Consider the following 24,227-nt stretch of genomic DNA (forward strand, 5'->3'; position numbering starts at 1 on the left):
GGTCCTCAATGATTAAAAAAAAAACAAACAAAAAAAATCTTAATATTAAATCATATATTAACCTTTCATGCACAAATTAGGATCTTTTTTTAACTTTACAAGGCACCCATTAGCTGCCATTGACAGCACTAGACATACAAACCATTTCTGAAAAATGAGCATTCAGAGTCAGTTTTCCACGTTTAAATAAAGTGGACGTCTGTCATTGTCAATGGCGTGCAATGAAATAAATACTCGGGGGGGGGTCTACTTTCAAGTGTTACTTGTGGCCTAGTGTGTATTTGTGTTTTTTTAATTTTGATTTCAATAATAGTTTTTAACATTGTTTTAATTTTCAAATGTATTCAGTTATAGACTATAAAACCACAATAATGAATAATAATTCAAGTATACCAGGGGTTGGAAAAAATAATGGAAACACCTAAAAAACAAATAAACAAAAACCAATATGATGTAGGTCCGCCTTTTGCTGCTATTACAGCCTCAATTCTCAGACGTATTGATTTATACAACTTGTCAATTGCTTCCAAAGGAATTTCAAACCATTTCTCAGTTACAATACCCTCTAACTCCTTTCAAGACTGTCAGTGGAAATCGACATCTTAATTGAATCTCTAAAACTGACCATAAATTCTCAATAATGTTGAGGTCTGGGGATTGTGCCGGCCATGCGAGATGATCAACTTCATTAGAATGTTCCTCATCCCTTTAACAATTATGTTCAAAGCTTATGATGCCAAAATGTTAGGCGTTTCCATTATTTTGTCCAACCCCTGTATGCATATATATATTTTTTTTTTATTACGATCTCTAAGTGTGACCTTTGACACTCATGACCTTTAACCTTTTACTGGGCAAGTGACTATTTTGGCCATTTAAAAAAAAAAAAAATCTTAAATATTAGCAATTATTATATTTTCTTTTATTACTAATCATCATTGTATGTTTTTTTTTTTTTTACATAATTTTTTATATACAGTGATTGCTCGTTTTTTTTGGGGTGAATGGGGACCAGAAACCGCCGCGAAAACTGGAAAAACCACGATTTTTTTTTTTTGTGTGTACAGTGTATTTATTCAGATTTAGCATTGGAAATAGATACATATAAGATATTTTTTAACTCCCCCCCCCAATTAAAAAAACTATCAAGTATCTATATATATCTATATATATATATATATATATATATATATTAATAAATGGATTTAATGCACTTTAAATGTAATAATTATGTCAAGTTTTAGACATGTTACCGTCTCACAGAATTATTTATAAACAAGAATAAAGTACAAAAATACTTGTCCTTATTAAATTCTTCAGTGAATGAGTCCACTCAAATCTGCTGAAGCTGCTCACTTACACGCAGTGAGTTGCCACAGCAACTGTTTAACAAGTTAAATGATGATTGACGCATGCGGCGCTCTGAAGCTTCGGGTTCCAAGCATCTGTGGCAAGATCAAACCTTAACGTCTGTCAATCATCGTTAACTTTAATAAGCAAATCCAGCCTGACCAACAAAGAGCAGCAGGAAGGAGAGAGACTACGCGATTCGGATCGGGACAGCTCATTTGTACTTATTTTTTAATTGGAAAAAAAATCCGCGATGGAATGAGGGGCGCGAAGTTTGAAGCGCGAAGTAGCGAGGGATCACCATAATTATAATGTTACACAGTATTTACAGCCGCAAACAGAAAAAAATTATATTTCATTACAACATGTCCCCTTTATATGTTAAAACTTCAACGACATTACCAAAAACAGCGTAGAGCAGCGGAAACTTATTCACTCTAAAGAAGTACGAAGACTACTGTTGTAGTGGCTGAATTAGTATGAATTTACGCTCAAAGGATTGAAACACTGCTCGTCATGTACGCCTACTTATGGAAGATTTAATTCACTAGTTAGTGTGACTTTGTACACACGTTGCTTACCCCAAAAAAAATAGGCACGTCTGTGGGACGCATAAACACATTGTTCATTGCGGATTAAGAAAATTCCATTCTAATTTACAGAACGAGTTTTTTTTTTTTTTTTTTCCTTTCCTAAAACACTTTTAAAGTCACCTGCGTTCAACCGCTTGGATGAAATTGGCAAACTCCCTGAAAGGTGTTTTATGGCCCCAGATCCCGAGTCGGTTCATGTAAGCCATGTTTCTTGGTTCCGAAGCACCTGAGAGAGGAGAAAATACTTTCAGCACTCCGCCGCTCTCGTGGAAGTTGTTTCTCTTCCCTTTTCTACTGACCTGTAGCACTGGCGTACACCACACGAGCCTTGGGAAGCTTGTTCTGAAGTTCCAATACAGCAAGCCCGGTTTTTGTTGGTTTGGATGATCCGATGGGACACACATTTTTAGCCTTATGACACTCATCGTAGACAATCTACGGAAAGTGGGGTCAAGGAAACACCGCAAAAAATTGGGGAATTGCCATGGGTTGTCAAAAAAACTAATATGGATTATAATTACAGTGGTACTCTTTCGGACATCGCCTCACTCGAAAGGTTTCATATTTTCGTATTTTGTATTGGGAATATGTTCTATTATTTACTTCATTAGATACTTGAGTGATTCAAATGTGTTTGGCTCTTGTTATATTCTGGGTTAACCCAGATAATAAAATTTAATGTGGCATTTAGTAGCACTTGGAACAAATTATGCAATTTACATTATATATTACGAAAAAAAATCAGGATACGAAAGCTACTCAAGAACAAATTATTTCATATCTTGAGGTACCACTGTATATTCTATTTCGCTTATTCCTTTAAAATATTGACCTAAAGTGTCATTTGCTAAAGGGAAGTGTAATTTACCTAAATACATACTTTATATTTGAAGAAGAAAAATAAATCATGAAACGAATTGAGATTGGAAGGAATCAAGAAAACTTAATTTTTTGAAGGAAACTGCGAGTTTAACTTTTGTCAATAAAAAGGATACAACGCCATCAAAGTCCTCTCCGCACCAGTGGAGCAGCTGCTCAAACCTGGTCTTGTACTTGCCACCCGATTGGCTCTCTCCGATCAGCGAGGAGTACGTTGCGAAGATGACCCCTTTCTTTACACTGCCATTGTGTTTGGAGGAGATCTTGCCGTACTTGAACTGCAAAAACAAACGCGACTATGAGTTGGAAGTAAATGCCGACCTGGTTGCCATGTCGTCATGGCGACGGATGACAAATCTTGCTTACGTGGGCTTTATTTTCCTTTTAATCCATTATAGGGTACTCATTAGCTGCCATTGATGGAGCTAGACATCACCCATCCCTGTCCAAATGGATTGGACGTTCAGCACCATCAATGGCACTGATGATGAGCATTCACAGCCAGTTTAAATGAATGGCCGTCTATAGTTGTCAATTGTTGTCAAAGAGTTAAATATTATGAAATTTAAAAAAATATATGTATATCATTTCACTTGAGAGTAGTAGTTAATTTATAATTTGATTTAGTAACAAAAATACATACAACTAATGTTTAACAATAAAAAAATTTAAATTTAGAAACTGACAATACCATATTTTTTTACAAAAAAAAAAAAAAAAATGTCTGATAATAACTTTTCAACCAATATTGCCCAGCTCCAAAAATCCTATACCGATATCAAGCCGATAGCAAAATATGCGGTCGTTGAGTCAACATATTATGGCTAATTGTATTGTGATGCCCCACTGCATGGTTTAATCATGGTAATGCAATGCTCACATAATAAAATCTCAAGCATCTTAGTTTGGAGCCATCTAATGGTCAATAAGCCTAACTGCTATGCAAAGCTGTGACCATCCCTTAAACAAAGGCTTCTACTTTGACTTTGGAGGCAACATGCATATTGGGCCAAAAATGATAATTAAAAACCTTTGTTGATATTATCCGAAATCATTTTTAAATGCGTTTATCGGTCGTGATTATAGGCTGCACAATAATATCGGACAACTATAATCATAAGACATTTGCCCATTCAGGGATTAAAGAACATGAAATGTGTCACACCTTATTCAGGGAATGGACCTGAATGTTCTTGGCTCCGATGTCCCTCAAATCCCGTTCTGCATCGTACTTCAAATCGTTGGAAACACTAAACCTAAACATGAAAATTAGAGATGAAAATGAGATCATATTAGGAAATAGAGGAAAGACCATGAGAAGATTTTACCATAATGATCTCTTCCTGCCCAGGAGATAATTCTCATAGATGATGCCTGCGATGGTACGGCCTTTTCCCACTCCAGCACCGTCGCCGATCAAATAGGCTGCTCGGTCACCGCTCGGCAGGAACGTCTCGTGTTGCTGTGGTGATAAAACGGGATCATGTTCAAAATGCAAGGTCAATCAAGTGACATTAAAGACTATGAACTACTTATAAAATTAGGGAATGCAACTAGTCTATAAACCAAGAAAAGTCGCAATTTAATACACATGTTAAATACAAAGTTTAAAAAGCAAACGTTTTGGGTATTTTACGAGCTATTTTAGCCCAAACTTTCAGGACCAGTTATTTAAATTCATTCTATTCTATCCACACACCCCATTCCTGGGTCACTTCCAACCTGTCTGACTGCACACAATTTGTTAAATTCGGACCCCATAAATCCAAATCCCTCCATGTCTCCGCTGGTGTGCCCCAGGGTTCCGTCCTGGAGCCATTCCTCTTCATCATTTACATTCTCCCCCTTGATTCCATGTCCCGCAAACACGACATTCACTTCCACTGTTACGTGGATGACACTCAGCACTACATTTCCTCAAAACAAATCTCTTCCCTTCCCTTCCTTCCCCACCCTCTGTTTAGAAGACATTAACTCTTGGTTCTCCTCTAACTTGCATCAACTTCATGTTTGTCGCTAAAATAAAATTCATACAAAATTACTGTAGAACGAAAAATTGAAGATAACAGAAAATCTGAGAAGGAATTTTTACTTTTTAAAAAGTTGCAAATAAACGATTTTTAATTAAAAAATTAAACTGTTTTTCCTCTCCCCCCAATAAAAAAAAAATCAAAAAGTTAAATTAAAAATTAAACAAAATGTAAATATAAAATTAAATAAATTACTTGCTATTAACTAATGGCAACAGACAACTATTCCATTTGAACTGGGAGGCTATTAGCCCTCCCAGTTCAAATGGATTGGACATCTATCGGCATCAATTGAAGCCTATGAGAAAAGAAATAATGTATTTAAAATATTCATTGCCAATCAAAATAAGTTGGCCATTCATTTTTCGGCTTCCAGTGGCGCCCCAGTTATCATTCAATTGCTGCTAGCCCTCCAGTTCAAAATGAATTAGAACTCTACCACAGTCAATGGTAGCCGATGAGTTCAATGTTTATACAGATTAGCAGACATAATGTCCCTCTGATAGAAACCATAACTATTTAATAATTGGACACACCCGTACTATAATGTCAGAGAGCAAATTTAAGAGTTTTTAAGACCCCACAGGGACGCTGTAAACAAAGAGTGCCACAACTGCAAGACCGTGAGAGGTGCTCTCGACTGACCTGGGCAGCGTACGTGATGGCTTCCAGCTGCAAAGCAGACAGGCATCCGCGGTCCATGACCTCCTCCGGGATAGTCAGGCGGTACCACACGTCTGGCGGGCTCACGCTGGACAGGGAGCTGGTTTCTACAACCGGGTCGGGATGCCGCAGGCCAACTTTCACTGCGTGATACAAACACCACTCAGTTTGTAGCTTGTACAACTAACAGTCATCCATGTTGCTAGCAACATATTCACAACAGGCTGCAATACGATCAAAATGCCATGAACCTCACTCAACCGAAGCGGCGCAACACCGAACTTACACTTCATGGGCATGTACTCCGCGTACGTTTCTGCATGACCCAACTCCTCTTCTTCCTCTTCCTCAGGCTCTTCTTCATCCCTCATCCCAGGTACGTTCTGCACAATGAAGAACAACTGGTAAATCGAAATGTCTGTTTAACAGACGTGCGCTCGGACACTAACCAGCGAATGTGAAAAAGCATGCATTTTGAGCTCGTCGTTACTCCAGGTTCTAGCGAGGTTTTCTTTAGCCAGGGTTTCCTTCTTGACACCATTGTTCATCTCACCTGGAACACAAACATAAGTGAGTTTGAATCCTTTGACTAAAACTTGAGTATTCGTAGACATGATTAAAACAGGACTACTGTATTTTTCGGACTATAAGTCGGTTTTGTTTTGTTTTTTTCAAATATTTGGCTGGGGGTGCGACATACTCTGGAGTAGTGCTGCAACGATTATTCGATTAACTCGAGTATTCGATTAGAAAAAAATATTTGAATTTAATTTTGTTGCTTCGAGTATTCGTTTAATTAAAGTGGCGTTGTTATGGTTTATTTTGAAAGTGTTTACATTTAGTTTTATGGATTTGGGTAGATACATTGCCCTCTGGTCTGCCTCATTTCACATGGCTGAATCCAACTGCTCCCTGTGAAGACCAACATAAACTAAGTTTTTGTTTGGGCTAATGTTTTTTTAATGCATTCATAATTTAGTTTATTGGGAAAACCCATTGACAGTGTATCAAATACTTGTTCTCCCCACTGTATATTTAGTCGTTTTTTGGAGGAATATGAGTCTGAACCACTTGTTAAGAGCATTGTTTAAAAAAAGTTAGCATTTTATAGCATTTAAGCTAGCGGACTTTTGCTATTAAGTTAGCCAATTGTTCTTTTGCTGTACATAGATCCTCATTTATTTATTTTTTTATAACGTTTGAGGCTCATCCCAGGTATTTCAATTTTTCATGTTACTTATCCGATTACTCGACTATTAGAACTAACTACTTCATCGATTAATCGACTACTAAAATAATCGATAGCTGCAGCCCTACTCAGGAGAGACTTATGTGTGAAATTATTACCGTAATTTCCGGACTACAAGCCGCTACTTTTTTCCCCTCATTTTGGATCCTGCGGCGTATGCAACGATGCGGCCAATTTGTGCATTTTTCTGACAGCCGCCCGGGGCGCTCGAGCATGGAATGTGGGAGTGAGACACGTTTCCATAAGTGTCAAAGAAGACGCTAGTTTGCACTATTACTGGTGGTTAAATTTTGTACGTTGTGAATGAATAGAGGTCTTTGTGCATGAGTAGAATTGGCAGATCTGCATAATGGAAAACGCGAGAAAAAATTAAATTGGCCATCCGAGTTGTAGGGGAAGTTGTGATGACTCGCGGAGAGAGATTGTTTGCCAAGACTCGCCTCATGCGAAGAACAGTGATTGCACAGGTGTGCTGGGGGAGCCTGGCAGCGTGAAGCTGTGTGAAAGAAGTCCGCCATCACAAACGGGTTTCAAGGGGCCAGTCTGCTGCGTGACGAAGGGGACGGCATGGGCTTAGGAGTGAATTTGTCTCATTATGGGAGACATTGAAGGCGACAGTGAGGTGCGTGGCGAAGTGTATCTGAGCGTCTTCATATCAGACACTGAGGGTGAAGACTTCCATGGTTTGAGTGCACAGGAGGAAGATGAAGATTGCTGACAAAGATTTTTATGTTTTTAATAACCAGCCCAACCGTTCGCGTTCTGCCTTTGACAATGTGTGTTCAATTGTATTAATGACTTTTTTATACTGAAATGCATGCTATAGTTTGTGGCGCTTTCACGCCCACGTGGGGGCGCACTCGCACTTGTTTACGCGAAGAAGAGCACTCACACCCCAGCAGAAGACAGACAGCTACTCAGTGTCTCTAAGCGAGTGGGCGAGCACAAGAGCGAGAGACAGCTGCGAACCTATGTTCATTGTTTATGCTTGTAAAATATCTCTACAGAGGCAACGCCTTTGTGTATAGTCTTTTCTGTTGTTGTGTTTTCCACCCGCGATCAGACACTTAGAGCCAGTGGTGTGGTTGTTTGAACGATGTGCTAATGCTAGCAAACACATGCTAACCGTTTGTGTCATTGCTGCAATAGCACCTAATTACCATTTATTTACGTTGATGCGAACCTGTTTGGTATCGAGGACGAAATTGATTCAGTAGATTACACGGACGTCCAGCACCGTCATTTGGGAGTTTAGCTCTCTGTATAGCAAGGACCGAGCCGTAGCGTCCTGGTAAGGACAGTATATTCGCATTTCGTTGTCCATGCATCATGTAACATAATACTGTACACTTATTCAGCATGTTGTTCTCAATTGTATTTTTATACTAAATTGCCTTTCAAGATGTGTTCTATGTGTTGGATTTTATCAAGTAAATTTCCCCCAAAAATGCGACTTATACTCCGGTGCGACTTATGTTCTTTTCCCCTTCGTTGGGCATTTTATGGCCGGTGCTACTTATACTCAGGTGAGCGTTATAGTCCAACAAATACGGTAATATATTTTCAGAAGACAAAGTGCTGCTACTTAAAATTCACACTGTAAATGGCCCAAAGACTTTGCCTTTCGAGTGGCACCGTGACTTTACATAGTTGTTGAATCTAGTTACATTCATTCATTCATTCGCCCCTTGCCAGTCCAAATGTATTGGACGTCGACAGCTGTCAATTGCAACCAGTGAGTTAACTTATTTGCCCAAAAACAAACTGATGAGAACTAATGACCTTAAATGTAACTAAAATGAGTTTGACATCCCATTAAAAATCTATTGATTAGTGAGACTGGGTTATGCATTACTTACTGGGCCCAGTGGCGGTGGCTACCGGTGTGGCGATGTCAGCCGGCGGCTTAAGCTTCATGAGTTCCACCAAACTGTTGCCCTTCTGGCCCGAACTTTTCAGGCCTCCCACCCTGAGGAGGTCTTTTAACTGGATCTATTTAACAGGAGAACACCTGTTAGGGAAGAGGAGGGGGAAAAACAAAAAGCTAAATGTTTACCTGGTCGTGATTTGAAGGCACAGCTGTGGACGCCGAGGGTGGGTTGCTCGCAGAAGTGGGCGTTGATGGGCCCCGCAGGGCGGCGTTGGCGACGTGGACCACCTTGGTAACGGTGATGGTATGCTTGACAGGGTTGCCGGTCGACTGCTTGGCGGCGGCCGAACCTAACGACGGCAGCTGGTTGAGCTGATTTAAGACAAACGTGGTGGTCGATGGCTGAGGTTTGTGCTGCTGTGAGACGAAGGGGAAAAGTGGATTTCAATACAACCAAGCTCATCTATCCTCCTATAAATGCAGTAAAATTTGGGCAGTTTACAAGCAGGTACGCCTTATAGTCTGGAAAATATGTTAGTTTCTCTAAAAGTGTTTATACAGTGCCTTGCAAAAGTATTCGGCCCCCTTGAACCTTGCAACCTTTCGCCACATTTCAGGCTTCAAACATAAAGATATAACATTTTAATTTTTTTGTCAAGAATCAACAACAAGTGGGACACAATCGTGAAGTAGAACAACATTTATTGGATAATTTAAACTTTTTTAACAAATAAAAAACTGAAAAGTGGGGCGTGCAATATTATTCGGCCCCCTTGCGTTAATACTTTGTAGCGCCACCTTTTTCTCCAATTACAGCTGCAAGTCGCTTGGGGTATGTTTCTATCAGTTTTGCACATCGAGAGACTGACATTCTTGCCCATTCTTCCTTGCAAAACAGCTCGAGCTCAGTGAGGTTGGATGGAGAGTGTTTGTGAACAGCAGTCTTCAGCTCTTTCCACAGATTCTCGATTGGATTCAGGTCTGGACTTTGACTTGGCCATTCTAACACCTGGATACGTTTATTTTTTAACCATTCCATTGTAGATTTGGCTTTGTTTTGGATCATTGTCCTGTTGGAAGATAAATCTCCGTCCCAGTCTCAGGTCTTGTGCAGATACCAACAGGTTTTCTTCCAGAATGTTCCTGTATTTGGCTGCATCCATCTTCCCGTCAATTTTAACCATCTTCCCTGTCCCTGCTGAAGAAAAGCAGGCCCAAACCATGATGGTGCCACCACCATGTTTGACAGTGGGGATGGTGTCTTCAGGGTGATGAGCTGTGTTGCTTTTACGCCAAACATATCGTTTTGCATTGTGGCTAAAAAGTTCAATTTTGGTTTCATCTGACCAGAGCACCTTCTTCCACATGTTTGGTGTGTCTCCCAGGTGGCTTGTGGCAAACTTTAAACGAGACTTTTTATGGATATCTTTGAGAAATGGCTTTCTTCTTGCCACTCTTCCATAAAGGCCAGATTTGTGCAGTGTACGACTGATTGTTGTCATATGGACAGACTCTCCCAGCTCAGCTGTAGATCTCTGCAGTTCATCCAGAGTGATCATGGGCCTCTTGGCTGCATCTCTGATCAGTTTTCTCCTTGTTTGAGAAGAAAGTTTGGAAGGACGGCCGGGTCTTGGTAGATTTGCAGTGGTCTGATGCTCCTTCCATTTCAGTATGATGGCTTGCACAGTGCTCCTTGAGATGTTTAAAGCTTGGGAAATCTTTTTGTATCCAAATCCGGCTTTATACTTCTCCACAACAGTATCTCGGACCTGCCTGGTGTGTTCCTTGGTTTTCATAATGCTCTCTGCACTTTAAACAGAACCCTGAGACTATCACAGAGCAGGTGCATTTATACGGAGACTTGATTACACACAGGTGGATTCTATTTATCATCATCGGTCATTTAGGACAACATTGGATCATTCAGAGATCCTCATTGAACTTCTGGAGTGAGTTTGCTGCACTGAAAGTAAAGGGGCCGAATAATATTGCACGCCCCACTTTTCAGTTTTTTGTTTGTTAAAAAAGTTTAAATTATCCAATAAATGTTGTTCCACTTCACGATTGTGTACCACTTATTGTTGATTTTTGACAAAAAAAATAAATTTCATATCTTTATGTTTGAAGCCTGAAATGTGGCGAAAGGTTGCAAGATTCAAGGGGGCCGAATACTTTTGCAAGGCACTGTATTTCAGACCTGGTGGAGAAAATGGATAGCCAAAAAAATTTGTTTACCCTGATAGCCACAATGGGGCCCGGAGACGGAGTTCCGCTTCGAGCGACTTCCCCGGATTCGCTTGCCAAGCCGACGTCAAGGGCGCTGATTGAGATAGACTGCAGAAGAAAAGCAGATGCCACGTGAACCCACCAAAACTTTTGGTTTCGTTTCTCGAGAAGGGGCGTCTCACTTGATGAGCTGTGGAGGGCTGCGCAACATCCTGAGACTCTGTGTCGAACAGTCCCATGTCATTGGGGCAAATGCCGCTCTCACTGAGAGCGGTGAGAAGTAAATCCTGTCCGGGATCCATCTGCAAGACAGAGAAAATCACAGAAATCATCAATACTTTTTTTCGTATATATTTTTAAGTAATAACTCATTGGCGGCGATAGACGTCCGATCTAGATGTGCAGATTACCAGTTTCAAGGTGTACCGTGGTATGAAAACGTCAATGTTTCAAAACCGCAAAAAAATTCCGTCGTACCGTCCCTTCCGCATTAGCTATTTTTTATGTCCCAAAAATGCATGCAGTTGCAAGGCTCAACCCTCCACCACCGGTTGTTGCTCTGTGTCAGTATCAGCTGTGCTACACGATGGCTGGAGGAGGTGAAACTCCTAAACTTTTTCCCCCATCGAAGAAAACGAAACTTCTGGGATGGGAATACTTCCGCTACAGAAAAGTGACAGACGGACGCAGCTTAGCGGAGGAGGGCCAACTGACATGTAAAACATGCTTGCGGAGGGTGGCTGCCCAGGAGGCAATACCGCCAATATGAGTTCGCATTTATACAAAATTAAAGGTTAGTAAACAATAAGTGTGTAACATGTATTCGTATTGAACCATTTCGGTACTTGGTGCTCGGTTCGGAACGGAGGCGTACCGAACGAGTTTCTGACGTAATGTAACCCTGACTTTTCGAGGCTGCGAGTCGATCTGGTTACAGTTTCTTTGTGTAGATTATATTTACTCAGTCTTCTCTACTATAATGAGGACCAACACGGTTGAACAGCAAGAAGCGGCAACGGCACGACAACATGGCCGCCGCGAGAACGCAGTGAAACGCAGCCGTTAAAGTCAATCAGCCAATGCACACCAGTCGCAGTGCGGCCGCGTGTTAGACGCGTCCCAGAAGCGGCTCAACGCGATGCACGCGAAAAGAACGGCAGAGTTTATTATTTGACGCGAGACGAGACCCTCCTGCGTCAATACTACTAGCTAGCAGACCAGAAGTCACTCGTGTAAAAATACGGTGGATCCGGTCGATTTTCAAACTAATATGCAATCGTAACCCACTTTTTGAGTCCAGCAGATCTCTTGAGTGGTAGATCGGAGCACAGTTGACTTGTCTTTGTTGATTTACAGTTGTCTTCTCTGCTATAATAATAAGCAACACGGCCCCGTATTCAATACAAAACCCTCCTACCACAACAAAACAAGTAGGAACTAGGAACTAATATTCACATAGGAACTAAAGTTATAGAACATAAAATATACAATATAAATGAATACTACATCACATTTGTAAAATACAAAAACATAATCAATAATAGCCCATTTAAATAAAAATTGAAATGAGCAAAAATACCTGTAATTAAATAATAATACACAGATCCTGCTTACACAATTAAATTTATTAATTTCTGTGCAGTGCTTTAACTTGAGAAAATCCACCAATTAAGCTTTTGAAAACTGTTCATAAGAAAAAAAAAATCATTGAGGCATTTCATTTGTAAAATACATGTTAAAATCTTTGTCATTGGGATTGCTTTTCTCTTTAGCACAGGACTTTTTTTTTCTTTCTTTCAGAAAGAAAGCTGACCAATACGCGGGGTCTGAAAGGCAAATTGTTGTTGGATTATTATCTTTAAATACCCGCTACTTTTTGAGCAGAATTCTAGCATTGTATAGGCTACTGTTCCTATTGTTGAAAGCACAAAAGCGTGTAATAAACAACTAGCACATTTATACTTTGCATTTTGTTTTCTTACTGTACCGAAAATGAACCGAACCGTGACCTCAAAACCGAGGTACGTACCGAACGGAGATTTTTTTGTACCGTTACACCCCTAGTAAACAATGACATGAATGTTTCCTACCAGCTACGAGAGTTAACTTTTGTTTTTGAGCCTTTTGTTCTGATGGTAATAATGTAGAGCTGTGGGTTTAGGCTCACCTAAATGACTACATTTATTTTAATTTAGAATATTTTGTTATTTTTGAAATTTATTTTAACTTAACATTATACTTAAGTTCCAACTTGCTATTATGTTTTGAAAAGTAAAAATCCTGGTCAATGGAAAAAAGTTTATTTTTTAAATTTATTTAAACCCAGATATTTCAAAGTAACATATTTTAGACCTGTAATTCCAATACCGTGATATTTTGGCTTAAGGTTATCATGCCATTAGAATCTCATACCGGCACAGCCGTTTTGATCGTTTGATCGCTGCCAGCACCCCAGTCAAATTGGATCGGACGTCTGTCGTCATCAAAGGCAGTGAAAAATTACCAATCAATGCCAGCTTTCCAAGTTTAAAGTGATTTGATGTCTATATCCATCATTGGCAGTGAACGAGTGGGCTACAAGCAACAAAATATTCCAGGGGTATAAGGATATTGCAATATATTTAGATTTACATTAAACACAATTTGCAGAACAAAGAAAATTTCCCGCGACAGTGGAAACACCTTCAACGAGCACAGGACACGCGCGCCTGTGAGCCAGTTGCATTCCTGCATACCTTCTTATAGCCACCTCAGTCATGTTAGTATGACAGACGAGGGAAGGAGGCACTAAAAGGTAACACATTTCGTCAAACTAAAACTTGTGGATGGAAAAACCATACTTGTTTTACACTCGTAAAAGTAGACAGCTGTACACAGGTGCTGGATTACTCGCCATCTAACACTCAAACCGTGGAATTACAGTCTGCAAACCTATTTGCTGCTCGTAGCAAAATGCTAATAGCGTTACCCGCAGAGCAATTGCTGCTGCTTGGTTAAAACGCTGAGCGTGTTTTATTGTGAACGTGCATCTTTTGCCTGCTATTACCATACAAATTGAGCCCATATTGGTCCATTTTACCAATTCAATTCTACACTGTATAGCACTTTAACAGTGATAATTATTGTCAAAGCATTATGTGCACTGCTATTTATTTATACAAGGTTGCATTAGTTGCCAGCTAATTTGATAATCGATTTTTGATTGCAGCTATGAGCAGTCCTGTTTGGGTCCTTGTTTGTGCCTAATGTAAGGCTGCGCGTGTAGCAGTGATTAGAGCAAGAGAGACAAGCAGTGATTAGAGCAAGAGAGAGAGAGTTCAATGCTACACTCAGGTTGGGTTGCTGATCAATATTACGAAGTGTCGAGCATGAAATTGTTTTTTGTGTTATAAGATCCAGTGTGGCTCCATCAGAGGTGAGTAAATGAAGCCAATTGTACCGTTTGTATTCTTTGTTTATGAGACGGTACTACTTAGCACGGAGCGCTAAACTAATTAGCGATTATGCTAATCAGTGCCTTAAGTGTGCCATTGTGTTGTGCATTGGAGAAGCATATTTGCACTTCAGTTATTGTTAGATTGCTGGTTGTCTCACTTCTTTTTATAAGAGAAATCAAACACCCAAAAACCAATTCATACAACAGCTTAGAGCCTCTTTTCAATACAAACTCCCATTCGAACTGTAAATTGTCAATCAAGAGAGTGTGCTTTAAAATTTGACTTGTATTAACTGTTTGATAAGAAAACTCATTCATTACAGTCTGCCTCCTCCTTATAAGACTTTGTTCTTTAGTTCCCTTAAAGCAAATTAATGAGTCATTGACAATTTATATCAGCACTTTGTCCACAAGAACAAAAAATGTCAATCAGCAGCACTTTTTTAAATTTGAATCAACAGGACTTTCGTCTGATTTGTGTACTGAGAAATTATTCTTTTTACATTTTATACTCAGAACCTTTATCAAAAACTAACATGTTTTATGCACTTAAAACAGTTACGTTGTAGACTATAGTTAAGTTAGCTTGAACACTTACAACTTCAAATGCTGCGGTTGTAGTCTGGTATAGACCCTACCCACGTGACGTCACAACTCCGCTCTCCTGAATGGTACCGCCCAATTGTCCGTCAAAACATAGTGTTAACCTGTTACGGCTACGTACATTCCTCCTATTTACGGCGTGTTTTTCTGCTCCTTAACATTAATAATCAAAATGGTGAAGGCGTGTGTGGCTGTTGGTTGCACTAACAGAGAAGATGGAAGGAGAGACTTGAAGTTTTACCGTATTCCGAGGGATCCAAAGAGGAGAGCGAAATGGACGGCTGCAATTCGACGTGAAAACTGGGCACCAAAAAAAATCACCACAGACTATGTAGTAGTCATTTTATATCCGGTAAGATGCATTTAAGATATACTTAGAGGGTTTTGGGCTGACAAATAACCACAATTAAGATCATTGCTAGGCTAATCGCCGACAACATACACGTATGTATGTAGTGAGAGTGCTATCGCTAAACCATATAAACATTAAAAGCCTTAACTCCATTGACAAACGACATGAAATACATTAGACTTGACAGTGGATGTTAGCAATAACAAAAGATTTTGAATTGAAAATTTCGTAACTCACCTTTCCAAGCACAAGATAGATTCCTGCCGAATTTTCGTGGACGAGGACCTGTTTCACCCAACCAGCAACGAAGTATTTATAAGCCTCCAAGCTCTTGAAGTTTTTCAAATTTTCGTGAGAATAGGCTAATTTTGTGTGGACAAGATAGTTGTAAATATCAGCGTAGCAGATGTCAGGCAGACAGGGCGAAGACAGTGGGTCGAAAAACATCGATTTGGGCATCAAATATGGATCTGGCGACTGTATAGAACGAAGCTTTTCCACATAACGCCTTTTATGCAACACATCCAGTGAGTTTACGGCATCCGAAAGCACCGGGTCTTCCATGAAATGCATTTTAAATTCCTCGATCAATTGAAACCAATGCTAATACAGAGACAAAATGACGGACAAGGGGGCGGAACCATACAGCGAGCACGTGGTTTTGTGACGTCGGTGGGTAGGGTCTATAGGCTATCACAGCCAGTCTGCCCTCTTGCATTCACAATTTCCTTGTTGCAGATTACTGCGCGCTATGGACATTACCTTACATACCTCAAAGACTTGCCGTTTTCCTTTTTGAATGGACTTTGGAAGCTATACTACTTTTTAGATGGTGATCTGCCAACGCCAATAAGGCGGTTGTTTTTTGGTTTTTTCCCACTGGACTGTGATTACTGCATTACCATTGTGTGTGAGTTGTGAATGAGTGAATGAATTATTATTGTAAATAGGGGGAATATACGTTATATCACAGTAGAGCTGAAACGAATACTCGAGCAACTCGTGTAACTCGAGTTTAAAAACTGATCCGAGTAATTTTATTCACCTCGAGTAATCGTTTATTTTGACAGCTCTAAGCATCACGTTTCGCTCGGACTACTTTTAATGCGGGACAACGCGCTGACGTCACGTGCGTAGAGGAAGAAGCAATAAAAAAATATAAAAAACATTTCCGCAGCCGACAGCCGCTCCAAACTACGCCGACGTTGCTAAAAACTAGCCCGCATGATGTTAAGTTGGTAGCAGGTAGCATCTGAGGAGTCTCATAGAGATCACATGTATGTTGAACTAGATGCAATATGATAGACTCGGCCGCGTCTGGGCAGCGTTAATAAACAGCGGCCATCTTAAAGCAGTAGAGCGCTAAGCGCTAATAAAGTGCGCTAAGCGCAAATAAATAAGATTAACGTTACTGTCGCTACTAGCTCACGTAACGTTAGCCCTGCGGAGGGCTAGGTTTCTATTAATTATGACCACTTTCGATGCATGGCTAACGTGTCTTACATACAGGCTTTAACATAACATAGCTTTGTGGAGTGATAAGGGTGTAAAATAAAAACTCAATAATGCTAACTTTCAATTTTAGCTTAGTAGTCATTGCTGGATAAAACACCAAGTAGCACTGGTCCCTAATGTGCTCCAATACAGCCTGTATCATACATTTATCTTGAACAGTGCAAAAACACAAAATCCTATCAGGACTTACAGTTTAGAGTAGCGTAAAACTTAACTAGAACTTAAAAATGCCTTGACACAAATAGAAATTCAATTGAAACAGGTGGGGAAAAAATCCTAACTTTTAAGTGATGTGTGTTATCAAGCGTAATGGCATTTTTAGGTATAAATATATATATTTTTTAATAAGACCTAAAGGTTTTTTGAGTGAAAGCAGTGAATTTGTCTTTTTTTTAAATTCTAGTTACATCTGAGATGCAATTGTTGGCTGTTTTCAACATTATACATCGAAAATAAAGACAATGATTGACTGAAAATGGTTCAAGATTAGATGAAATGTCTTGTTTTCTCATGTATATTTATAGTTGCTCTTCACCTAAAAATATATTTGTTTTATCCGATTACTCGATTAATCAATAGAATTTTCAGTCGATTACTCGATTACTAAAATATTCGATAGCTGCAGCCCTATATCACAGTTTGCACTGTGAATAAGGCACCAGCTACTACCACTAAAATCCTTGTGTCTGTCCCGTTTATTTTATGGATTCACGCACCTCCCAGAGCCGAACCCTTGTGCCTGCCCAGTTTATTATACGAATTCACGCACCTCCCCGAGCCGAACCGTGGTCTTCTGATCTAGCCCAAATATATTCAATATTTAAGTGACCTGACGGGTTAAAACACCAAAACAGTCCAGAAAATCACAAGTAAGTTAGCTCAATTTTTCACTCTTATTTAAATTGGGCCGAGGCGATATGCCAAAAATTACCACAATAATTATCAAATCTTTTTTATTTCCAATTTGAAGTCCGATTTTTGCCGCGGAGTGACAGTAAACAAAACGAGAGTTACTTCTGTAAGGGTTCTATGAATTCCGGATGAACCAGATGCCGCATTAATCAATCAATAATGTCACAACAAATATGCATGTTGACAAACTACTACACAGCAATTCACAAATATGAGGAACATTGCACAAAATTACAAGTTAAAATTAGTGATGCACGATAATACATTTTTCAACTGATAACGATAACCGATAATTTCCTCCTCATTCCAACCGATAACCGATAATGTCAAGCCGATAATTCTATTAAAAGATTTATGTAAAATTTTAAAGTATACACAAAAGAAAATATTACTGTGCAAAAATATGATTTATTGCTCTTTTTTTCAACATAAAATACGAACAAGTATTCAATTCCAACATCTAAATAATGACAGATTGTCTGACATTGTGTAATGGTAAACTTTTGGCAACAATTACTTACAGAGTAAATACCTAAATTGCACAAAAATGCCTTTAAAAGTAAGCCATTCCTAACATATATAACATTAATACACTGCAAAACACACCTCCTTAAAACTAGTCAGTTTTATAAGTGTAAATCTATTAGAAATAAGTGAAATTATCTGCCAGCGCTTTAAGTGTATTTCTCTCAGATTTCTTGGAAGAAAAATAGCTAGCTGAAAATAATCTTAACAGCCTTATTTTAAGCAATACACTATTATACTTAATCCTACAAAAAAAAAACTTTTTTTAAATAATATTTGTGGCTACAGAATGTTATTGTTATTTCATTACAACAGGAATGTGCATATTTAAATTGATGAGTGTTAATAAGTGCCAATAAGTTTTGATTATCTACTTTGACTGTAATTGAGCAGACAAATACGTTAAATTAATTTGAGAAGTGATTGCTAATGTTATATACTTTATTGCGCACTGTGAAAATGATTAACTCGAAGAGCGAGATGTCATGTATCCATTCTGCAGCGCTTTGTTTCCATTTGCGGCACTCACGACATGTGCTTTACAGCAGCTAAACTGATACACGGCAGTACTATTTGGATGGAGTTGGAGGTCGCATCTCCGTGCGTGTTGTTTTGTGCCTGAGTTTTGTTAAGCCGAAAATAAAGGCAGCGTTACAAAATCGTCTGACCGCTCGTCATTTTACATACTGAATGCATTATTGACTGGCTGACTTTGTTTTCTCCATGTTTAAATTATCATCTAACCACTGTGACGTCATGATAAGCTTGCTTACTGGACATCACTTTTACAAATATCAGTGGTGAAAATGTGATTGGTATGTTTTTCATGAAGGATGGTGGTCGTAGGGCTTTGGCTCTCGGGTCATTTCGGTAAAAAAAAAAAAAAATCGTGTCTCGTCTCGGCGGCTACGTTCGTACCGGATAATCCGCCCACACCGGCCTGTTCGCCGCGGCGTATTCGGGGCCTGGCTCTGCTCGCACGCCGTGGGGGAACGCTCGAGAAACCGGGGTGTTCGCCGGAGGTCCTGAAGCCGGGGAACCAGGCTCTGCCCGCCCCGCCGAGCGGCCTGCCGGACCAGCCAGAGCGATGGGCTCTGTCGGAAGACAGCTACTTGCAGACTATCGGTCTCCAGTCGTGCCGGTGTTTCAGCCTTCGATGCGAGTTTACCACCCACCTTGGGCTGCTTTCCCAAACAACCCGACTCTGTATTGTCACAAGCCCCGTAGTTTAGCTTGTGTTTACAATAACTTTAGCATTCCCACTAGCAGCAGCCTCGTATTCGTTCCAAAAATCTTTGTGATGCAGTTTTGAATGAATGCTGGGTTAGTGGTTTTGAATGAGGACGCTTTCTTTCGGCCTCGTGGAACTTCTGGGGTACATGTTTCGCAGATGGCGAGAGCGTCGTTTTTTTAGTAACAGCCGCCATAATATTCAACTATTTCTTGTCGTGTAACTCCGCCTCTTCAACCCCTCCTCCCTCAGGGGCTTCAGAGAGGGGAGGGGTTGAGGAGGCGGCGTGCTGAATTCTTCGGTTGCGCACATTTGGAGGCTAAATCAAGTATATAATTATCGGATTGCATTATCGGTTGAATTTTTTTATTATCTGGATTATCTGTGTGACGTCATAATTGCCATTATCGGCCGATAATTATCGGCGACCGATATTATCGTGTATCTTTAGTTAAAATGCAAAGCATAGCACAAAATCTGAGGTAGACATGCAAATCCGCCAAAAATTAAAATTACTATGAATCGACAAAGTAATTTTAATTTACACTCAGCAACATGCCTTTTGCGCATTAAGTCAAAGTGTCTGACAATTAAGTGTGTCGTGATAACAAATTTTAGTAGCCGATATATTCTCATAAATTATTGCGATATGCGATATTATTGCCAGTTTTTTTTTTTCAAATTATCCTCATTTATTACATCATAATATCATTGCCAATCAGATTTTTCATAATGTGTGTCATTTTAGATGTATTCTTAGTGTAGAGTCTGAAGTATATGCTATTGCCTCCAGAAATCTGAACATGACATGCTTTTATTTTGAAATGTTCACCGGCAGTACATTTGCTAAGCCACTAACCGTAAGCTTTACACTCAGTAAAAAAACAAAAAGCACTTCTCTTTCGTCATGTATGCTGTATCAGTAATTTTTTTCTTGTGTTCGCATCGCTTGCAAATTCTTTAATCCAGCGAGTTTTCATGTTTGATGTGTCACCTTTTAACCGCAATTTTGTGTAGTAGAGAAGACGGTCAATGTTTTCGAGCAGACTAAGTTGTTAGTACAGTGGTACCTCTACATACGATCGCTTCGACACACGAACTTTTCGACATCCGACGTAAAATTTGACTCGCCATTTGTTTCTACATCCGACGACATACTCGAAATACGACGACAATGGCAGCACCGCAGACGAATGCACGGCGGATTTTCTTGTGTGACAAATCAACACAGGTTTCAGAAAAGGTTGGTACAGGTGGTGAAACAAGGAAAAAGTTGACGCTTACCTTCTAAATAAAGATGCAAATGACAGAAAAATATGAGCGTAGGGTGGGCATCCGTGAAATGGCTCAACAATACATCTCCACGGTCCTCCTCCGACCATCGTTCGCCAGTCTTTATAAGTTAAGCTGACAATTCTTATTGTGGTAACATCTCCAGAGAAATCGCCAGCTTCGCCACGTTTTCAGCATTTCTTTCACAAATTATTCAACACAAAACGCCTGCTGTCTGCCGCAATTGACGATGTTCTCAAGAAAGCATTGAAAGCGAAAGTAAACTTTCACCCGCTCCCCTCCCTCTTTGTCACGTCAGCGCCGCGGTGCCTTCAGGTACAGAAAAAAACGTCCGCCTTATTAGAACCCGTTTCGTTACACTATTAAAGGAATTATTATTATTATTATATTATTAATCCGATTTTTATTTATTATTTATTTGTTTTGCTATATGTAATTGCCATTTGTAATAGTACCAGCAGTATTTTTTAAGGATTTAGTGCAGGTTTTTGGGCTGTGGAACGAATTAATGGAATTATAATGTATTCCTATGGGAAAATCCTGCTCGACATACGACCATTTCGACTTACAAACAAGCTCCTGGAACGGATTAACTTCGTATGTAGAGGTACCACTGTACATTGTTTTTTTTCCCATTAGCCTCAATGTAGAAATTCTAACGTTTTGCAATGTTTAATATAGAAGGGTTTCCTTATTTTGTATGTCTGAACTTTAATTCCAAAGTGCATTGATGGCCAATAATCATCTGTGAAAGCTACTGGAGTCTCATATGTAATCAACACGCACGTGTGCTGAGTGCACGCAGCACACGCATGCACATATATATGCATGCACTCATGCGGCGATAAATCGCAGCCAAGAAAATTACCGCCCTAATTTTTATTTACCGTGCGATAATTTGACATATTGCATTTCGCGACAGACTTACTGACAACGTCAACAAAATAAATCGTGCTCACGTCGCAACAGCTCCTCCTTCTTTCCGGTGTTCGAGTGGTCTAATTACAGTAAAACCATTGACTTTTATTGAACGTTATTTTTTCTGTTGACAAAAATTCAATGATGATAATTATCGTTTTAGCCTCTAGGGTTAATTTAAATGTATTTATGCAAACCAAAATACTGAAATTCCATGTCAGGTTTGACCCTAATCTCATGAAGAGGCACTGTTTAATTGTCTAGCTCCATCTAGTGTTGAAGACAAGAAGTGCAACAGAATGTAGGCTGAACTCAAGCTTCTTGTGCGGGACTCTATACAATGATATTTCCATAATTTGCTCAGTTCGCATACAAACTGGGCCATTAGTTAGCGTTTTAAAAAACAATTTCCCTTTTCTACTATCTGCCACAACAGAAATTATTTGACATGGGCAAGCAGTGAATGAGTTAAGCTAATGATAAATGTTGGTGGAATTTTACAAACGAGTTAGCCAAGGTGAATTTGCAACACTAGTCCATCTTTAGGGCACCCTTGATGCAACCCTGACTTTTATTAGATTGTTTTCAGATGGTTTTTACCCTAATAATGACTTCACATGCAGCTGTGATTTAAAAAAACGAAAAACTTGAAAGCACAAGCAAACAACGCTAAATTGCAGAAGTATTCATAATAGTGCGACGCACGTAAGAAGGTCGGGTCAAACAAGACACGTGTTTGCTGTGCGTCCGACTTCCTGCTTCCTCTTGACAACGTCGCTTTGTTTTTCACACTAGAAAATCATCACAACAAACTATTTAAAAAAAAAAATAATAATAAAACAGGCGATTTAGCGTTAAGTCTGATTCAATACTTGCACAGGGACTGTTTTTATGAACCTAAATTGTTGGTCGACTGCGTCCGGGCAGCGTGACACAGCTTCGGCTAAGCTAAGTAGCTTGATCGGTTAAGGCAAATCGAAAGCGAACGAAAAAAATCCCTTTTGTAACGCATTTTTAATATATTAATGAAAGATGGTGTGGCTTATGTTGAAGAAGAAGGAAAACGCTTTGTTCGTGCTCAACCTAGCTTGTAATGTCAATACATTATCACAAATTAAGGCTTATTTCAATAGCGTTTAATTTCATTTATATCGTGAGGTGCATTGGAGCCTATCCCGGTTGACTTAGAAAATGACACCCGGGATTGGTCTCCAGCTACGGTCCAAACAGATATTCATGCCCACTGACTTCCTGGACAGCACCGGCAAGCTCGCAATGTAAACCGTGTACCTGAACGCATCACACAAGTGCCAACACATATATTAATATTTACGGTTTAAATGGCTTCTGCTTAGCGCACTTTAGCTTTCGTTATTAGTTCAGTGAGCTCCAGCTTGAGGTGTTCAACTGCAAGCGACACGTTAAGTAAACCATGACTGTGGAGGACAAAGGGCGAAGGACAGCGGGCGTTCACTTCCGAAATTCCCCACAGAAGGGTCACTTTAAGGCGGCTAAATTGGCGGGTTTGCCTCGGCTGTTTGTGTCATTGCTGCGGCTAAGCTAACGTTAGCAAAGCTGAATTGCATAAAACAGCCACTGCACACAGATTAGGGCAAAAGTATACGTTATGCCGGCGAACGAGTTATTATTTTGCCCGCGAGAGGTGTATAAAGGAGGTAATACATGAGAAAAACGGCCTTACTTGTGGGGCGATGAACTGGGCGCCGTCGGTCCGCAATGAGGGCGCCGCGCAGCGCTTGTTTCACTTGATGTCGTGTCTGCTACTCCGCGCTCACGCCATCTTTTTTTTTTTCTTAATCAAGCGCTCAGCCGCATGTTGATCACGTGACGTGTACTAGGCCCCGCTTAGCCGCCTCTGGCGCCGCTCCTCCAGTCGTCGAAAGGTTCGTCACGGCGTCTGGCCACCGGCGCCGTTCTGGCAATCGAAGCCGCCGAGCCGCCACGACAGTGCATCGGCACAGAGCACGAGCGAGGCCCTCTTTGATTCCTTTGACGCAAACGACAAACATCGCATCGGTCAAAGGAGGTAGCAAGGCGGCGTCACGTGACCTCTGGGCGAGTCTTAATTCTTCTTCTTCTTGTCTAGTTTGCGGCGGGTGCACGACGGGCAATTTGGCGCCATCTATCGACCTGGAGCTATATAGTACAGTGATCCGTCGCTACTTCGCGCTTCAAATTTCACGCGTTCAGTCCATCGCGGATTTTTTTTTTCCAATTAAAAATATACAGCGGTACCTCTACATGCAAAGTTAATTTGTTCCAGGACCTTGTTTGTAAGTAGAAATGGTCGTACGTCGAGCAGAATTTTCCCATTAAAAAACCATGATAATTCCATTACTTAGTTCCACAGCCTAAAAACCTATTCTAAATTCTTAATAAATACTGATGTTACTATTGCAAATATCAATTACAAAGAGAAAAGCAAATAAATTTTGAATACAAATTGGAGTAATAATAATAGTAATAATAATAATAATAATTAGGGCTGTCAAAATTATCGCGCTATCAGGCGTTAATTAATTTTTTAAATTAATCACGTTAAAATATTTGACGCATTTAAC

The 24,227-nt window shown here is 39.9% G+C and overlaps 1 protein-coding gene across 2 annotated transcripts in view; it reads right to left on the reverse strand.

The window, feature by feature from the left end:
- sbno1 (strawberry notch homolog 1 (Drosophila)) overlaps nt 1–23,720 on the reverse strand; it is a 44,216-nt gene extending 20,496 nt beyond the window's left edge. Inside the window, exons 1-13 of one of the 2 annotated variants that reach the window (XM_057818901.1) lie at nt 23,348–23,720; nt 11,043–11,162; nt 10,870–10,968; nt 8,821–9,048; nt 8,624–8,756; nt 5,965–6,068; nt 5,802–5,898; nt 5,498–5,658; nt 4,151–4,284; nt 3,988–4,078; nt 2,939–3,100; nt 2,243–2,378; nt 2,064–2,169 (exon numbers count right to left, since the gene is read on the reverse strand). In XM_057818901.1, coding sequence (XP_057674884.1) covers nt 2,064–2,169; nt 2,243–2,378; nt 2,939–3,100; nt 3,988–4,078; nt 4,151–4,284; nt 5,498–5,658; nt 5,802–5,898; nt 5,965–6,068; nt 8,624–8,756; nt 8,821–9,048; nt 10,870–10,968; nt 11,043–11,162 — 1,571 coding nt within the window. In that variant the 5' untranslated portion in view covers nt 23,348–23,720. Of the gene's footprint in view, nt 1–2,063; nt 2,170–2,242; nt 2,379–2,938; nt 3,101–3,987; nt 4,079–4,150; nt 4,285–5,497; nt 5,659–5,801; nt 5,899–5,964; nt 6,069–8,623; nt 8,757–8,820; nt 9,052–10,869; nt 10,969–11,042; nt 11,163–23,347 lie in introns of both variants that reach the window. The other variant, XM_057818899.1, reaches the window with a different exon arrangement.
- Between the last annotated feature and the right edge of the window lie 507 nt (nt 23,721–24,227).

This window comes from Corythoichthys intestinalis, chromosome 17 (genome assembly GCF_030265065.1).
Source record: "Corythoichthys intestinalis isolate RoL2023-P3 chromosome 17, ASM3026506v1, whole genome shotgun sequence".
In the NCBI taxonomy this organism is placed as follows: Eukaryota; Metazoa; Chordata; class Actinopteri; order Syngnathiformes; family Syngnathidae; genus Corythoichthys; species Corythoichthys intestinalis.